Here is a 19714-nt window from a genome sequence, read left to right on the forward strand (position 1 = left end):
AGTGGATGCTTCATCTGTATAAATATTATACCATGTAAAATTGTCTACTACAGTGAGAGAAGTACTTTTTTGCTTAGTGAACTGGTTGCTTGTTCCCCTGACTCAGTAGGCTGCAAAACCAAAACATTCTTACATACACGTATTTATGTGTAAATGTCTAAGTGTAGAAATATATCCACACTTGAAGCATTAACAATTACCCCTGTAAAATCTTGCTTTTGAGTAATGTAAAAAAAACACAAAAACAAAACAAAAAGAAAAACCTACGTAAGATAAACCTACGTAAATAACCAGAAATAAGGTTAAGAAAATGTAACACAAAAAAGTGGTACTAAAAATGTAAAGCTTGCATCTAAAGAAACAGTAAAAACCTTACCAGGTACTAAAATGTGTCCTGAGATATCTGAACATTTGTCATCGACTCCTGGACAGATTGATGTTACATCCGTCTCACAAGTACCCAACGTGTTCGTTGCAAAGCAAGATGGACACCGAGGACCCAGGTGATCATTGATGTCAATTGGCACTGTAGAAATAGAACATATTAGTAGATGGAAGCACAGATCTTTCATAAAGGGGTTTGGGGGAGATTTGATGGCGCAGCGGGCTGGGAACACAAAGTGAACACTCACGTCCTGCGAGCTCCAAAGGTCCAAGTCCTGCCGGACTTCTCTGCCTGCAGTGCCACTCATGCTCTAGAACAGGGGTAGGGAACCTTGGCTCTCCAGCTGTTAAGGAACTACAAGTCCCACAATGCATTGCAGGAGTCTGTCAGCCACAGTCATGATTAGTGAAGACAAATGCATTCTGGGTTTTGTAGTTTTATCACAGCTGGAGATCCAATGTTCCCTACCGCTGGTCTAGAATAGAGATGGCCCGAGCTGTTCGCTGGCGAATGGTTGCCAGCAAACTTCCGTAGTTCGCGATCGCGGAGAACCGCAAACTTTTGCGGAAGTTTGATTTGCCCCCATAGTGCATCATTAGGGTCAACTTTGACCCTCTACACCACAGTCAGCAGGCACATTGTAGCCAATCAGGCTACACTCCCTCCTAGAGCCCCACCCCCCTTATAAAAGGCAGGCAGCGTCAGCCTTTTCACTCACTCATGTGCCTGCAGTAATTAGAAAAGGGAGAGCTGCTGCAGAGAGAGCTATAGGGAAAGCTTAGTTAGGATCTTGTAGGCTTGTTAGCTTGCTCCTTGCTGATTCCTATTGCTAAAAAAAAGCACCCCTGCCTGCCCTAAGACTCAGTCGGTCCCCACACAGCATCTCTGCCCGCAGGCCGCTTGACTGCCTTCTCTGCCACCACCAACAGGGTCCAGGACTCCAGGCGGATTCCTGAATTTTTAAGGCCCCTGCTAGCAGCGGCCGCTATAATAATTTTTCTGGTGTGTGTACATGCCTGCCTAATTTTTCTGGCTGCACTAAAGCTGCAACAACAAAACAAAAGGCATGTGTCAATTCCCCTTCGTGATCGCCACCTTGCCACGGTGAAGGGGCTTGCGTATCACAATGAAGCAATGACCGCCGGCTATATGAGTGTCTCGGGTGGGGGTGGCACACCCAAGATAATGAGGTTTTTGCTTCATTGTGGACAGACGAAATTTGATCAGCTGGACAGTCACTGTTGTTCTATCATTGAGCTATCTCAGCCCGGCGACCATATGGGCTTGAACACCGCCACGGCCTGCACTCTGGCCATAGTGCGCACCAGTCCAGCACGGCCATCACTACACAAACAGCTGTTTGCGGTGTGTTACACAGTGCGTTTGGTGCGTCAGTGTGAAGCAGTACTCTAATCACACTCCCTGATTGATGTATACACATGCAAGATGTTTTAAAGCACTTTAAGGCCTGCAATTTAGCATGCAATGTGATTTCTGCCCTTAAAACGCTGCCCCTGAATTGGATTGCTCAGAGGACCTATTTCCCTAGCCATTGATGCACCAGAGTGCCATTTGTGCATTCTTGGCATCAGAAAAGGGAGAGAAGCAAGGCAGACACTCTGATGCTGTACGTGATGATGACACAGAGGCACTAAGCTTAGACCTGCATGAGTTGTGTACTCCTTGTTATAGCCTGATGAAGTGGGATATGCCCGCAAAATGCACTTGTCGTGTTGCACTTGTCTGGAGTATGTAAATAAATTGTTTTTGTGGAAAAAAGTCAACGGTATCTTGTGTCTACCTCGGGGTGGCAAGTCCACTGCTGCCTCCGTCATTTTAAAAGTTTTTAGCTCCTTCTATACTACTGGCACCTCTGTACAACTGTACATTAATCGTATCCACCCCTGGTGGGCAGGATTTGGCCCCTTTCTTCCAATCTACAGAGAGGGACATCTTATTCTTGAATGGGGACAGGTCTAACACTCCCCACCTGCCTATATGGTGCTAAGGATACTTTGAACTTCCTGGCAGTAAAACCTTAAACAAACTAGGAACAGTGACAGACAGGTTGAGATAAGTACTTCAGAAAATAGCATTGCTCTCTGATTAAATTAGGAGAAGAGCTCAGAGAAACTCTTTTACATAGATAACAACTGAAGATTCTTAACTCTTCCTGTATTGGAAACCATATGAGACTATATTCTTTGCTACCAATGTTCCATTTATTAGCTGTACTACACATACAAATCATTCTCTCATTGTAACGCTCGGTGAAGCACAGAGAGATCTGATTACCGGTGACCTGCAGCGTCACGGGGAATACAGACGTATACCAGATTATATGTGATCTGCAGTATCACCGATAATCCAATATACCAGCTAACCTCTGTTCACCGGAGTAGAGTGTAGTGTTTAGGTGTAACAGTAACACTTAGAGGACTAGGCCTCAGTACAGTAAGACGTACTGTACAGATTACTTCCGCAGCCCTGAGCTCTCCAAGACGGGAGGAGTCAGACTGCAAGCAGGAAGTATCTTCTGAAAGTCACCCTCAGGCGGAAGGGTTACCAACAGAACGAAGAACCTCCTCCAATGATGAGGTCGGTTCTCGAGGTCGGACAAGCCAGGTCGTACACACACAGACAGATAAAGTACAAGATCGAGAGGCAGAGGCGGAGTCAAAGTACAGGCAGGGTTCGGCAACGGGGTATCAGATATATCGGGGTACAGAATCAGGAGGCAGAAACAGAGTCTAGGAGCGAGCCGGGGTTCGGCAACGGTGTATCAGAAATAACGAGGTACAAGATCAAAGTTCAGAAGAGTAGTCAAGGCAGGCAAGAAGTCATAACAAATAATCACAATCAAACTAGTACTTTAAGCTATCAACAAATCTAGCTTTAGTGTAGGATTACAGCTCCAGCTGGTCCCGGCACACTAACGGATCTGACTAACGGATCTGGGTGCTCCCACGTATGTGAACGCAACGCCAGACACCAGAGAAGTGAACTGCCGGCAGTATATATACTCAATCGTGACCCCCAGCACCTCCCTGATTGCTGGACCAATGGGGAGCGGAATCAGGGTCAGCTGACCAGCCTGGTCAGCTGACTCCCCTCAGACTATCATAAATCTTCCTTGAGTGCGCGCGCGCGCGTCACTCTAAACACTGAGGGACTACGAGTCCCAGCCCTGCTCTGTGGTGCAGCGGAGAGATGTGCACCAGCCGCCGCGTCTAACGCGGCGGCTTCTTCGCGTTCCGTCCGCCTCTCCACGGGGACAGCCGCCTCACGCTGGGAGGAGGCGGCTGCCTCCCCGTGTGAGCGGGCACTGCACGCGGGAAGAGCCGCCGACCGCTGGCTCATGGCGGCGGCTCTTCCACGCTTCCTCACAGTACCCCCCCCCCAAGGAGTGGACTCCGGACAGCTCCCACCAGGTTTCTCGGGATGTAAGGCATGAAACTCCCTCCTTAACTCGTCCGCATGCATGCGGTTCCCAGGTACCCATTGCCTCTCCTCAATGCCATACCCTTTCCAGTGTACGAGATACTGTACCGAGTTCTGTACAGTACGTGAATCAATTATCTTCTCCACCTCGTATTCAGGTTGGGCATCTACCAACACAGGAGGGGGAGGAGTGGGACCCACCTGGACCGCTGGTTTAAGAAGGGAAACATGGAAAGACCTTACCCCCCGCATGCTAGTGGGAAGTTCGACAGTATAAGTGACATTGTTGATCTTTTTGGTTATTGGGAATGGACCCACAAACCTGGGACCAAGCTTACTAGAAGGTTGTTTTAGGGCCAAGTGACGTGTGGACACCCAGACCGGGTCTCCTGGTCGGAATCTCCACTCCACCGACCGTCTCTTGTCGGCTTGACCCTTCTGACTCAAAAAAGCCTTCTCCAGGTTATTTCTTACTGTCCCCCACAGGTCCTTGAATGACCTTTGCCAGACCTCCAGGGCTGGGAATGGAGTGGAAGCTATAGGCAATGGGGAAAATTTGGGTGATCTTCCCGTCACTACTTGAAAAGGAGAAAAACCGGAGGACGAGTTTTTTAAATTATTTTGGGCAAATTCTGCAAACGGCAGAAATCTGACCCAATCGTCCTGTGCTTCAGCTACATAACACCTTAAGAACTGTTCTAACGATTGATTTATTCTCTCAGTCTGGCCGTTGGTCTGTGGGTGATAGCCAGACGAGAAAGACAATTTTATGTCCATGAGCTGGCAAAAAGCTTTCCAAAAACGTGAGACGAATTGGACTCCCCTGTCTGAGACTATGTCTTCGGGAATACCGTGCAAACGAAAAACATGCGTGATAAACAACTCGGCCAGTTCTCGAGCGGAGGGGAGTCCTTTCAAAGGTACAAAATGGGCCATCTTGCTAAATCGGTCGACCACGACCCAAATGACCGTCATCCCCTCAGATCTGGGAAGCTCGCCCACAAAATCCATGGACAGGTGGGTCCACGGTTCAGTCGGGGTGGGCAATGACTGCAAGGTACCGACAGGTGCCAGTCGGGAGGGTTTACTCCTGGCACATGTCACACACTCCTTCACATATTCCTTGCAATCTGCTGCCAAGGAAGGCCACCAGGCGCATCTGGCTACTAAATCCTGTGTTCTGGATGCCCCAGGATGTCCCGCATTCTTATGTGTATGGAACATCTCTAGAACCTGAAGGCGAAACGGCAGAGGAACGAACAGAACCCCTGCGGGCTTCCCTTCCGGGATGTCCTGTTGAAAGGGAATCAGCGTCTCCGCCCAATCCTCCCAGGTTCCAGTGGCTGCCAGTATCAACCTCTGAGGAATAATGGTCTCTGGAACGGAGGGCTGTGCTGTCTCTGACTCAAAGCATCTGGACAAGGCATCTGCCTTAACATTCTTGCTTCCCGGGGTGTATGTAATGATAAACGTGAACCTGGAGAAGAATAGCGACCATCGAGCCTGACGAGGGCTCAATCTCTTAGCCCCCTCGATGTATTCTAAGTTCTTATGATCGGTGTAAACCGTGATGGTATGCTCAGCTCCTTCTAACCAGTGTCGCCATTCCTCGAAAGCTAATTTGATGGCTAGGAGCTCCCTATTACCAATATCATAATTCCTCTCTGCAGGGGAAAACCTGCGAGAGAAGTAAGCGCATGGGTGCATTCTACCCTGCAAGCCTGACCGCTGAGACAGCACAGCCCCCACCCCTACCTCCGAAGCATCCACCTCCACAATGAACGGGAAGGATGTATCCACATGTCTGAGGATGGGTGCTGAACAGAATAGGCCCTTCAGAGTGGAAAAAGCATGTAAAGCCTCAGGAGACCAGTGAGTTGTATCTGCCCCTTTCTTGGTGAGACTCGTAAGGGGAGAAATGACCGTGGAGTACCCCTTTATAAATCGTCTATAATAATTGGCAAAGCCAAGAAAGCGCTGAAGAGATTTCAACCCCACCGGCTGTGGCCACTCCAGCACAGCCGAGACCTTGGCAGGATCCATCGACAGGCCTGTGGTGGAAATTATATACCCCAAGAAGGCGACAGATGTTACTTCAAAGATGCATTTTTCAAGTTTTGCATATAAAGAGTTCTGCCTTAACAGATTCAAAACAAACCTCACATGGTCTCTATGTTCAGAGAGGTTGTTGGAGAAGATGAGAATATCATCAAGATAGACCAAAACAAACTTCCCCAACACCTCTCTGAATACCTCGTTAATGAGTTCCTGAAAGACGGCCGGGGCATTACACAGCCCGAAGGGCATCACCAGGTACTCATAATGCCCGTCTGGTGTATTAAAGGCCGTCTTCCACTCATCGCCCTTTCTTATGCGTATCAGGTTATACGCGCCCCGCAAATCTAATTTAGAAAAGATTTTAGCGTCTGTAATTTGTGTGAATAAATCGTCTATCAGTGGCAAGGGATAGCGATTTTTGACTGTAATCTTGTTAAGGCCGCGATAATCGATGCAGGGTCGCAGGCCTCCGTCTTTTTTCTTAACAAAAAAGAAACCAGCTCCAGCAGGTGACCGGGACGGCCGAATGAAACCTTTGGCCAAGTTTTCACGGATATAATCCTGCATGGCTACCTTTTCGGGTCCCGACAGATTGTACAAATGACCCCGGGGAGGTACACATCCCGAACGGAGGTCAATGGGACAATCGAAAGGGCGATGTGGGGGCAACTTGTCTGCTGCTTTGGGACAGAACACGTCGGAATACTCGGAGTACTGGTCGGGTACCCCTTCTACCTGAACTTTGGTTTGTCCCAGGGTCAATTTTCCCAAACACTGTTGAAAACAACGAGGTGACCAAGTGGTTAGCTGACCTGTGGCCCAGTCTATTTGAGGTGAGTGGAGTTGCAACCATGGCATGCCTAGGATGATAGTGGAGGTTGACATGTGCAATACAAAAAATGATAATTGTTCCCCATGTAGTACCCCGATGGTGACCTTCACCTCCGGAGTCTGAGACAGTGCATGATTCCGTTGTAGCGGGGAATCGTCTACTGCCGTGACCTGAATGGGGGGACTCACAGGAGTGAGGGGAATACCCAACTCTTGTGCGAACTCAAAATTCATAAAATTGGCCGCTGAGCCTGAGTCAATAAATGCCTCAGTGGCCATAGACTTATTTTCCCATGTAACCGTACAAGGGAGCAAAAATTTCTTTTCCTTAAGGGGTGCAATTTGTGTACCTAGGGTGTCACCCCCCACTACTCCTAGGCAAACTCGTTTCCCGACCTGTTAGGGCAGTTTCGTACCCTATGCCCTGCTGCTGCACAGTACAGGCACAGCTGTTCTGTCATTCTCCGCCTTCGCTCCACCTGGGTCAGTCTCGACCGACCAATCTGCATTGGTTCGGGCGGCGGTAAAGCCGGGGAGGGTGAGACAGGCGGAGAAGGTGTTACTAGAGGTGTAGCGGACGGTGCCGCGTACGATGTCACCCTGACACGGTGACTGCCTCTAGCCTGCCTCTGATGGCGCAACCTGCGGTCCACTCGAATGGCCGATGATATGGCCTCATCAACTGTCTTGGGCTCGGGTACCGTCAACATTAGATCGGAAACCTCTTCCGACAACCCAGACAGGAAGTAGTCCATGAGGGCAAAATTATCAAATCTTGAGGTGACTGACCACCTACGGAACTCTGCCGCATAATCCTCGACTGACCCTCTGCCTTGCCGTAAGAGTTTGAGCTTCCGCTCTGAGGATGCGGCAAGGTCAGGGTCGTCGTAGATTATGGCCATGGCCTTAAAAAATTCCTCCACTGAGGTCAAAGCAATATCGGTAGTGGGCAGGTTGTAAGCCCACGACTGGGAGTCTCCAGTCAACAAAGTTTTAATGAAAATGACCCGTTGGGTCTCAGTCCCCGAGGATCGGGGCCTTAATTCAAAATATGACAACACTCTACTCCTGAAATTCCGGAAGTCAGACTTGTGGCCGGAAAATTTATCAGGGACAGGCATGCGGATGTCGTCACTAGGAGGGGATCGCACTGAATCAACTGATGTCTGGAGGGTTCTCACAGAGCCTGATAAAGCATCAATTAAGGCTTTGTGCTGGCCTAATGCTTGATGAATGCTATCCACCGAAGTGGCAAGCACAGTCAGAGGATCAGTGCGTTCCATCAGTATTTTTTGGTCTGGCGTTCTGTAACGCTCGGTGAAGCACAGAGAGATCTGATTACCGGTGACCTGCAGCGTCACGGGGAATACAGACGTATACCAGATTATATGTGATCTGCAGTATCACCGATAATCCAATATACCAGCTAACCTCTGTTCACCGGAGTAGAGTGTAGTGTTTAGGTGTAACAGTAACACTTAGAGGACTAGGCCTCAGTACAGTAAGACGTACTGTACAGATTACTTCCGCAGCCCTGAGCTCTCCAAGACGGGAGGAGTCAGACTGCAAGCAGGAAGTATCTTCTGAAAGTCACCCTCAGGCGGAAGGGTTACCAACAGAACGAAGAACCTCCTCCAATGATGAGGTCGGTTCTCGAGGTCGGACAAGCCAGGTCGTACACACACAGACAGATAAAGTACAAGATCGAGAGGCAGAGGCGGAGTCAAAGTACAGGCAGGGTTCGGCAACGGGGTATCAGATATATCGGGGTACAGAATCAGGAGGCAGAAACAGAGTCTAGGAGCGAGCCGGGGTTCGGCAACGGTGTATCAGAAATAACGAGGTACAAGATCAAAGTTCAGAAGAGTAGTCAAGGCAGGCAAGAAGTCATAACAAATAATCACAATCAAACTAGTACTTTAAGCTATCAACAAATCTAGCTTTAGTGTAGGATTACAGCTCCAGCTGGTCCCGGCACACTAACGGATCTGACTAACGGATCTGGGTGCTCCCACGTATGTGAACGCAACGCCAGACACCAGAGAAGTGAACTGCCGGCAGTATATATACTCAATCGTGACCCCCAGCACCTCCCTGATTGCTGGACCAATGGGGAGCGGAATCAGGGTCAGCTGACCAGCCTGGTCAGCTGACTCCCCTCAGACTATCATAAATCTTCCTTGAGTGCGCGCGCGCGCGTCACTCTAAACACTGAGGGACTACGAGTCCCAGCCCTGCTCTGTGGTGCAGCGGAGAGATGTGCACCAGCCGCCGCGTCTAACGCGGCGGCTTCTTCGCGTTCCGTCCGCCTCTCCACGGGGACAGCCGCCTCACGCTGGGAGGAGGCGGCTGCCTCCCCGTGTGAGCGGGCACTGCACGCGGGAAGAGCCGCCGACCGCTGGCTCATGGCGGCGGCTCTTCCACGCTTCCTCACACTCATAAGTTTATTTCCCCTTCAGATCCCCTTTAAGGTCACAAGCTGGTGTGAATATTGTATGCAGGCCAAGAAATGTCTGGATCTAGCTGAGGAGGATAATATAACAAGGAACACTCTTCCCAGAACTTACTGTTGTAGCCATCAGAGTTACACAGATCTCCTGTACAGCATTCCGTGAAAAGCGATACACGATTTTCATTTGTGGCAAATGCGTTAGAAGCTGCTTTGCAAGGCAAGTTCTCCGCACATCGCTTTAAAACCGAGTGAGTTTGTTGACCTGTAAAAACAAAAGTGATATCAAACAATAGTAGTAACAACAACTATAATAATAATAACAACTATTATTATTTTTATTTATATAGCGCCAACATCTTCCATGATGCTGTCCATAGTGCAAAACAGCCCCATTCACGGTACTGTCACCAAAATCTGTGGAATCCCATTGAACACTTTTTTTTTTTTTTAAAAATTTGCGTTCACATTTTTTAGGCGTTAATAGCAAAGCCCGGCACATGCTAGAAACACCAAATTTGCAGGGAGGACAGTGGGAACAAGAATAATTTTTTTTTTCAAAAAGACCTTATAGTTTTTGAGAAAATCGATTTATTTTTTTTAAGTTGAGTGTGGGAAATATGGTAATAGTCGCTGAATTTAGCGTTTACGTGCTAGAAACACCAAATTTGCAGGGTTTGTTAAGGAGGAACGAGGGAACAAAACAAAAAAATCTAAAAGACCTTATAGGTTTGGAGAAAAACAATTTTAAGTTACGATTGGAAAAAGTATACATTTAAATGCGTAAATAACAGATAATGTATAAGCCGAGCGGTAGTGTCAATTTACATATATCAAAAGAAAGAGCAGTGATTTTCCTGACGGGGCTTTCAGGGGGTCCGTAGGCAGTTGTGTACAGACTCCCTGGAAACCAGGAGCTATACCAGCCCTCATGGTCCATGCAAGCCTGCCCCTCTCCCCCAGAGCCATTGTCCAATCCATAGACAAGGGGCTCTTCCCCACCTCCAGTGCCCTAGGAGGAGGTGGGAGCCAACAATGCCTTGGGTGGTTCATGGTAGCATCTGGGAGCCCCCTTCAAGATGGAGATCCCCGTGCAAAATGAGTATAGGGGTACAAAGTGGTCTGTCTCCATCTGAACTCCCAGATGCCACCATGACCCCCCTGAGCGTCATCGGCCTCTGCCTTCTCCTGGGCAACAGAGGTGGGGAAGAGGCCCTTGTTCATGGATTGGACAAGGCCTCCAGGGGAGAGGGAGAGGCTTGGTTGCCCCTCTCCCCCCCCGGAACCCCCCATACCATAGTCCATAGCTACATGGCCGGGGCTCCACATTCTGGCTATCCCAGCCTGCATGGGGAACAAGGGGTTAAAGAGATCTGCAGCAGCCGCAGCACTTACTCACCTCCCTGGCATCCAGGGCTGCAGTTCTCCCTCCGTATTCCGGATAGCGCTGTAACCTTATAGTGAGATCGCCACCTGGTGTCATGATGACAGCCGGCGATCTCACTAGGGGAATGCAGAGCCTCGGAGGACAGGAAGAAGAATGTGGATCCCCAGGGAGGTGAGTGAAAACGCCCGCTGCGCACCATTGCTCTGCATAGACCTTGTGTCGGTGACCACGAGTCTAGCTCGGGGCTACCGATCTGAGCTGCGGCTTTCAAACTCCAAGCCTGACTAGGGGTTAATGCCAGGGAGGTTAATTTAAAATGAGGATTAGACATACCGGAAATGATCAGTCGTTCAGAGACGGTCATACAGGCGCTGCCTTCTGGGCATAAAACTTCTTCACCTTCACAGTCGTCCGAATCCCGGGCGCGGCAAGCATGGCACTTGTATTGTACACCCAGCACTAAAAATACAACAAATGCACAGTTATATTACTACAATTACCTGATCGAATAGACTGGTGAAGAGAAAACACTATAAGGACACCTGAAGGGGGAGGAATATGGAGGCTGCCTTATTAATTTACTCTTATTATTGTTATTAATGTATATAGCATCAGCATCTTTCTTGGCACTGTACAGCAGTATACAGGGTATAACAATACAAAATAGACAAAACAACAGTTAATACAATACAAGAGTGGATAACAGCTGATGCAGTGAACAAATTAACTACATATTTTGACACGGGTGGGAGGTATGTACACCCATTACACAACATTGTGAGACAAAAGGGGAGGCGAGCCCTGGCCAAAAGGCCTTACAGTCTAAAGGTTTAAGGTATAGGACAGTAGGTAAAGGGAAGCTGTGTATAAGGTGGTAGAATGGTGGTTAGTGGGCAGGATGTACGAGGTAGGAGAGTATGCTTGCCTGAAGAGATGAGTTTTAAGATTGCGCCTAAAAAGTGTAAGTGTGGGTGAGTGGCAGATGTGTTGAGGGAGAATGTTCCAGAAGAGGGGAGAGGATCAAGAGAAGTCTTATAAGCGGGAGTGGGAAGAGGTGATCAGGGAAGGAGACAGAAGGATATTGTTAGTAGAGCGGACATTGCATGTAGGATGGTATCTCACTAATATTATAAATGCAAAAGTTTGGATGTTTGGAAGTTTGTTACTCGATCACGCAAGAACGGCTGAACGGATTTGAATGAAATTTGGCACACACATATAATACATTACCTGGAATAATATAAAGGATACTTTTTAGCCCAATAACCACAAATTTCACTGGAAAAATGTAAACAGCAGCCATTCTTACACAGTTAATTGCAGGTGTCTCAAACTTTGCACAGTTGGTCACTGGGTGACTGTGATTAATATTCAGAAAAGTGGGTGGAGCCTACAACAGCCAATCAAAATTCACCTATTGATTTTCAAGTGGAATGTTTAATTGCTGCCATTCTTGCACTATTAATGGCACAAGCCTCAAACCTGGTACAGTTGGTCATTGGGTGACAGGGGTTCAAATTCAGAAAAGGGGGTGGAGCCACAAACAGCTAATCAGATTTGTTTCATTTAAATGCAAATGTTTGATGCCAAAGACAGCAAAGCTCCCAAACTTGGTCATTGAGTAATTGAGTGATTGTGTGTTAGGGTTAGAAAAAGTGGGCACAGCCAACACCAGCCAAATACATACCCAAGCAATGCCGGGTCATCAGCTAGTCTGGAAATAAGTTGATTTAGAAAGGAAGGAGCTAGGTTGTGGAGAGCTTTGTAGGCAAGAGTAGGATTTTAAATTGTATCCTTGGATTTTAAATTGTATCTTCTGTGTAACTGGCAGACAGCGAAGAGAGTGACAGAGGGGGATTGGGCTGGAGAAGTGGGAGGAGAGGTGGATGAGGTGTGATTGGCAGCCAGTGAAGGGAGTGACAGTGGGGGATTGGGCTGGAGAAGTGGGAGTAGAGGTAGATGAGGTGTGACTGGCAGCCAGGTTTAGGGTTATATTCTGTATTTCTGTAGAAAATTCTCATAGTAATGCATTTACATTAGTGGTAAAGATCAATGATTATCTAAAGCTAAACCATTTTTTTTACTTAGGGTTTGCTAACTCAATTTGAAATCACTTCACATCACAAAGTGTTACTGTGCGAATGATGTTCATAGAACCTTATGTTAACCTCCTGGGCGATAATCCCGAGCTGAGCTCGGGGTATGTCACGCAGGAGGAGTTCTCAGGCCCTGGTGGGCCGATTTGCATAATTTTTTTTCTGTTACACGCAGCTAGCACTTTGCTAGCTGCGTGTAACTTCCGATCGCAGCCGCTCGCCGCCGATCCGCCGCTCGCCGCCGTGCTGCGCAGCCCCCCCCCCTCCCTGACCCCTTGCGCAGCCTGGCCAATCTGTGCCAGGCAGCGCTGAGGGGTGGATCGGGACTCCCTCTGACGTCACGACATCCATGACGTCGTTGACATCACCCCGCCCGGTCGCCATGGCGACCGGGGAAGCCCAGCAGGAAATCCCGTTCTGAACGGGATTTCCTGCTTACTCTGATCGCCGAAAGCGATCAGAGTGGGTGGGGGGATGCCGCTGGGCAGCAGCTATTATGTAGCGAGCCCAGGGCTCGCTACATGATTTACAAAATTTTTTTTTTTTTTTAAAAGTGCTGCGCCCCCTCCTGGGCGATCTAATTGTATCACCCAGAGGGTTAAGAAAAAAAAAAAGCAGTAACATTTAGTAAAATGCAGTAAATTATTAAGGATACTTAATGCTATGGTACTTTTCCTGGGTTCAGCCTCATAAACACTTCCTATAGTGAAATATTGCTGTATATTGAATCTAGCCCCTCCCTCCCAGTGATGACTAGCCTAGGTCGGCTGATTAGCTATGCAGAATCCCTCTAAAAACCATCTGGGAGATAAGGTATGTTTTGTACTGGCTTCGAAAATCTCAGTAGCAAAACATTCAGCAGAGATGCCACTGACAGAACTAAAGTTGTTGTCACCTGTGAGAAATTTTAAAATCTAAATCAGGCAAACACTGATTAGATCATGTATAAATGAATATTGTAAAAAAATAAGCCTGGCTGTTACTAGTTGTGGCTGGAATAATAGACTGTGTAAATGGGAAGCATAGAAATTAGGCTTATTAGCTATTACACAATGTTTATAAGCAGTCAGTTTTATAAATGTTTCTATTTTAGGAAAATTGTTCTAGTTTAATCATCTCACAGTAAATGTTCTCTCTGTGTATTATTTCACTAGAACATGAAGACACAGCCAGGGATTGTAACATTTTCTATATTGTTTCTCTCACCTGCAGTGTGGACAATGCTGAAGATCAGGAAGGCAAGGATGGAATTCATGGCTGTGAATCTCAGATGTCGGCTTCAGTTGGTGGTTCAGATGATAGGCAGGTCTTCTTGCCTCAGTGTCCTGATCTGTGAGATAATTTATGGAAGCAAAGCTGATATTTATACTTTGTAAATGCCACGTCTGTACCAAGACATAATCTCTTACTTATATTTTGAGGAACAGATCACTCCAGGTCAGGACACGAGGATCTGTAAACAGAGAACGTCCTTGGGAAAAAGATCAATAGCATTTGGAAAATTCTTCTCATCTTAGAACATATAACACGTAAATAATCTCATCCTGGTTCACAATAACTGATCACATATTTTCCATGACCTCTGTCAGTCCCCTATCTATAATACTAATCCATGGTTGTAAGTATGCACGGACCTGGAAGCTGAGAGATCACCATGACAATGGTGATTTTGACCAGTATTATTTCAAACTCATCCTATATACTAACCAAAGGCTGTAAATATGCAAGGGCCCAGAAGCACCTGTAACAATTCTTTAGAGAATTGGGTTTTCTGGTTTCAAAGATTGCATAATTATGGCAAAATGACAGGTAATCTCTGTCTTGTCTAATATTACCACTTCCATTCAGTATGAGGATCAACAGAATTTGAATTCTTTGAACAGATTGTAAAGGTAATGTCTCATATTACATGGAAGTAATGGTCAATTGGCCTATCAAGAGGATGTCAGGCTTGTCTGGTCAATGACTATAGGTCAGGCTGTATGCCCAATTGCCCATATGACTGACCTATAGCCCAGCCCATAACACCTGCAAAAACTCCTACCTAACAAACGATACTACAATACACCCTGCAGGTAGATGTAGCATACAGACTGACAGATAGTAATCCACCAACAGAACCTGATAACTCTAGCAATGCAATGGGCACAGTATTAATAGTGTATATATACTGTATAGGCACCTGAGGACTGCAGGATGAGGCAATCCAGATGAATGAATCAAGTGACTGCAGAGAGAGATATTCCAGAATGGCAAGGCAGTCCAGATAATACTTTCCAGAGATAGCGTAGTCTAGGCAAGCCGAGGTCAGTTCAGGCAGCGTTCATGCAAATCCATGTCCAAGTAGAGGTCAATCCGGGCAGTTAGCAAGCGTAGTCCAGGTACAGGAGCAAGGTTGGCAACAGGAAATCCAGTAGAGCTAAGCGTAGTCAGGAAACCAGGCAGTAGTCAGCAACAGGAACCAATCAGAGGTCAATGTGGTCAGGATACAAGCAATAATCAGCAACAGGAATCAATCAGAGGTTAACGTGGTCAGGATACAAGCAATAATCAGCAACAGGAATCAATCAGAGGTTAACGTGGTCAGGATACAAGCAATAATCAGCAACAGGAATCAATCAGAGGTTAACGTGGTCAGGATACAAAGCAGTAATCGGCAACAGGAATCAATCAGGAAGAGAACGCATACTCAGCAGCAAACCACAGCTAATGCTATCACGAGCGATGACTGGGGGCGCTCACTGAGTTTAAATACAAGAGTTTAACCAATTAACACAAAGCAGAATTGAAACTAAAGCAATAGTTATTCAGCGTGTCAGCTGATCAGCTGACACGCAGGCACATGTGAACTACTGTTTACATCTGCAGAGCGCTTACTGGGAACGTGTCCTTTGCTTATCCAATGGCGTCTGAGAACCACCCTTCACTCCAGTGATGTCAGCAGCTCGCCGAGACCCGGAAGTTCTAGCTGCAGCCCAGGTCTCAGCTTTCTGTCGCCGCATACACACTGTGGATCATACAGAGGAGGTCTTATGCACCTTAAAGAGACACTGAAGTGAGACTAAATCTCGCTTCTGCTTTCATATATAGCAGGGGCACGTGTGCCCCTGCTAAAACGCCGCTATCCCGCGGCTTAACGGGGGTCCCTTCACCCCCAACCCACCCCCCGCAAAAGTTGATAACTGGGGGCGCTCACTGAGTTTAAATACAAGAGCAAACCAATCAACACAAAGCAGAATTGAAACTAAATCAATAGTTATTCAGCGTGTCAGCTGATCAGCTGACACGCAGGCACACGTGAACTACTGTTTACATTTGCAGAGCGCGTACTGGGAACGCATCCTCGGCTTATCCAATGGTGTCTGAGAACCACCCTTCACTCCAGTGACGTCAGAGGCTCGCCGAGATCCGGAAGTCTGAGCTGCAGCCCGGGTCTCGGCGTTTTGTCGCCACATACACACTGTGTACAGTACCCCTCCCCTAGGAGTGGACTCTGGACACTACAACCTAGGTTTACTAGAATTTTTATCTTTAATTGCTAGATCAGCATGGATAAGTTTAGCAGGAACCCAAGAGCTCTCCTCTGGTCCATATCCCTTCCAGTCAATTAAGAATTGTAATGCATTTCTCAGAATACGGGAATCAAGAATTCTCTCAACTTCAACGTTTCTGGGGGGGCTCAGCGCACCTCTGATTGTAGGCCATTCGGAGGTGGCCTGGTGATTCGCTGATCCACCTTTTGCGCAATTTTAAAATTTTTGATTTTACTTGGTAGCGCACCCAGGCTATGCATATGCATAGGTTAGGATTTAGTTAGTGTTAGGTCCTCTCCCATAGGGGGATGACTTCTCCGCAGTGGGAGGGACGAGTACTTAACAAGTTGCATGCAAGCTGTTACAGGAAACTAATATCCTCCAGTGGTAGACAGGTTATGTGTATGCTAGGTGTGTATTTTATCCCACAAGTGGGGCTTGCACTCTCTTGCAGGTAGGCACTTATCTGTTTTTAAGTAGCGCTGTTCATTTCTTTGCTATATCCCAGTCAATTAAGGATTGTAATGAATTTCTCAGAATACGGGAATCAAGAATTCTCTCAACTTCAAATTCTTGTTCACCATCAACTTCCACGGGAGGAGGGGGTGGTTCCGTAGTATTATCATTAACCGCAGATTTCAACAGAGAAACATGAATAGAGTTAACCCCTCGCCTCTAATGGATTTGGGTAATTTGACTCGATAAGTAACCCAGTTCATTTTCTCCACCACTAGATATGGACTAATAAACAAGGGTCCCAGCTTAGCAGAAGGCTGGCGTAACCAAATATGATTCCACATCCCTAGGCATGAATTCATCCTCAACAGTTCGGTGCATATCAGAGAACAATTTCTGGCTGGGTATTTACAGCTTTATTAATGTTATTCTGCACTTGTTTCCAGATTTGATTACATCTTTAGGACCATTCTCACTCAGTTAGATTGGAAATACCAGAAAGTGCATTAAACTTAGGATTTGAACCATAAATGATCTGAAAGGGAGACATCTTTTTAGAACTATTAATCTGATTGTTCATAGCAAACTCAGCAAAAGGCAAAAACTGAACCCATTCTTCTTGACAATCTGAAACAAAACATCTCAAATATTGTTCCAAAGACTGATTCATTCTTTCAGTCTGTCCATTGGACTCAGGATGAAAACCAGAGGACAATGACAAAGAAACTCCTAATTTGTCACAAAAAGCACGCCAGAACTGGGAAACAAATTGTACCCCTCTATCAGATACAATGTTTTCAGGAATACCATGGATTTAAAAAATATTTTTAACAGACATTTGGGTTAATTCCTTAGCCGATTGGAGTTTAGGAAGAGGTAGAAAATGAGTCATCTTACTAAACCTGTCCACCACTACCCAAATGACAGTTTTACCCTGGGAAACTGGAAGATCAACCACAAAATCCATGGATATGTGTGACCAGGGTTTTTCGGGAATGGGTAATGGTAACAGGGTACCTTGAGGTGCGACACGTGCAGCCTTACTTTGGGAACAGACAGAAGACGATTTAACAAAAGCATCAACATCCTTACTGAGAGAGGGCCACCAAACATCCCTTCTGATAAGCTCACTAGTCCTTTAAAGAGAATCTGTATTGTTAAAATCACACAAAAGTAAACATACCAGTGCGTTAGGGGACATCTCCTATTACCCTCTGTCACAATTTCGCCGCTCCCCGCCGCATTAAAAGTGGTTAAAAACAGTTTTAAAAAGTTTGTTTATAAACAAACAAAATGGCCACCAAAACAGGAAGTAGGTTGATGTACAGTATGTCCACACATAGAAAATACATCCATACACAAGCAGGCTGTATACAGCCTTCCTTTTGAATCTCAAGAGATCATTTGTTTGTTTCTTTCCCCCTGCATCTCTCATGCACTGAAGTTTCAGGCTGCTCTTTTCTTCCTGCAAACAGCTTTGCCCTTGTCTGTAATTCCTCACTATGTGAAAGCCCAGCCAGCTCAGAGGACGATTTATCCAGCTTGTAAAAGATAAGAGAGAAGCTGCTCTAATCTAAATAACACACAGGCAGTGTGCATAGAGGGGCCTGGAAGGGGGATTTCATAGCAGAACCACAACACTGAAGAACTTGGCAGCCTTCCAGACACAGGCTGACAAGTCTGACAAGAGAGAGATAAGTTGATTTATTACAGAGATGGTGATAGTAGAACGTGCTGCAGTAAGCCAGAACACAATAGAATAGCTTTTGGAACTTGTAGGATGATAAAAAACAGGATGCAGTTTTTGTTACGGAGTCTCTTTAACCCCAGAATGACCTGCAGATTTATCCTCATGTAATTGCTTAAAAGCTATTTCTCAAAGGTCACAAGGAATAAACATCTTCCCAGGTGGTTTATTCCGAGGTGCCTGGTCTTGTATTTTGAGCAACTGGTTGGAAAGGTCAGGAAACAATTTACAAGTGGAGATAATGCATTTCTTAAGGATTATAGATACAGGATCCATGTTGAAATTTTCTTTCTCAAAACATCTCAACAAAGCATCAACCTTGATGTTTTTTTGAACCAGGTTTGTAAAAATTGAACCTGGAGAAGATGCTCAATGCCCAACGGCCTGTCAAGAATTAAATCGCTTGACATTTTCAATGTATTCAAGGTTCTTATGATCAGTTTAAATTGTCACAGTATTCTCTGCTCCTTCCAACCAATGTCTCCATTCTTCTAGAGCCAATTTAATGGCTAATAACTCTCTATTTCCAATGTCATAATTTCTTTCTGAGGGAGAAAACTTCAGAGAGAAAAATGCACAAGGATGTAGTTGTTCGGGACTGCCAGAAAGCTGAGACAGGACTGCCCCAACTCCCATCTCGGATGCCTCTACCTCAACAATGAAAGGCTTTTGGATGTCAGGATGAACCAAAACTGGGGCAGAACACAAGGCCTGTTTTAACCCCTCAAAAACGTTTAGCACCCACAACCTGTGAAAACAAATCATCAATCAAGGGTAATTGGTAACAATGTTATACAGTAACCTAATTCAACCCCCTGTAATCAATACAAGATCTTAAACCACCATCTTTTTTCTCTACAAAAAAGAACCCTGCATTAGCTGGTGAGGAAGAGGTTCTGATGAACCCCTTTTGTAAATTGTCCTTGATATACTCCCTCATGGCCTTCTCTTCTGGCCTGGTCAGATTGTAAAGACGACCACGAGGAGGCATACTGCCAGAGAGAAGATCAATAGCACAATCATAAGGCCCATCAGGAGGTAACTCATCTGCTGCTTTTGGAGAAAACCCATCTGCAAATTCTTGATAAACATGAGGTAATTTATGTTCAATGAGTTTAGTACAACCTAACACAATTTTTTTTTTTGTAAACATTCATCATTACATTGGGCAGACCAACTAATCAGCTGACCAGACTGCCAATCAAACACTGGATTATGCCTTTTCCACCATGGTAACCCAAAAATAATAGGATGAGAAGGCAATTTCAAACAATAGAACTTCATGGTTTCAAGATGTAGAGCCCCTACTTGTAAGGCAACTATAGAAGTTA

At 46.2% G+C, this 19714-nt stretch overlaps 1 protein-coding gene across 1 annotated transcript in view; it reads right to left on the reverse strand.

The window, feature by feature from the left end:
• LOC137523125 (uncharacterized) overlaps window positions 1-19714 on the reverse strand; it is a 39655-nt gene that overhangs the window by 7981 nt on the left and 11960 nt on the right. The window contains exons 2-5 of the mRNA XM_068243356.1: window positions 13854-13977; window positions 10885-11010; window positions 9283-9429; window positions 377-526 (exon numbers count right to left, since the gene is read on the reverse strand). Coding sequence (XP_068099457.1) covers window positions 377-526; window positions 9283-9429; window positions 10885-11010; window positions 13854-13902 — 472 coding nt within the window. The 5' untranslated portion in view covers window positions 13903-13977. The remainder of the gene's footprint in view (window positions 1-376; window positions 527-9282; window positions 9430-10884; window positions 11011-13853; window positions 13978-19714) is intronic.

This window comes from Hyperolius riggenbachi, chromosome 6 (genome assembly GCF_040937935.1).
Source record: "Hyperolius riggenbachi isolate aHypRig1 chromosome 6, aHypRig1.pri, whole genome shotgun sequence".
Taxonomy (NCBI): domain Eukaryota; kingdom Metazoa; phylum Chordata; class Amphibia; order Anura; family Hyperoliidae; genus Hyperolius; species Hyperolius riggenbachi.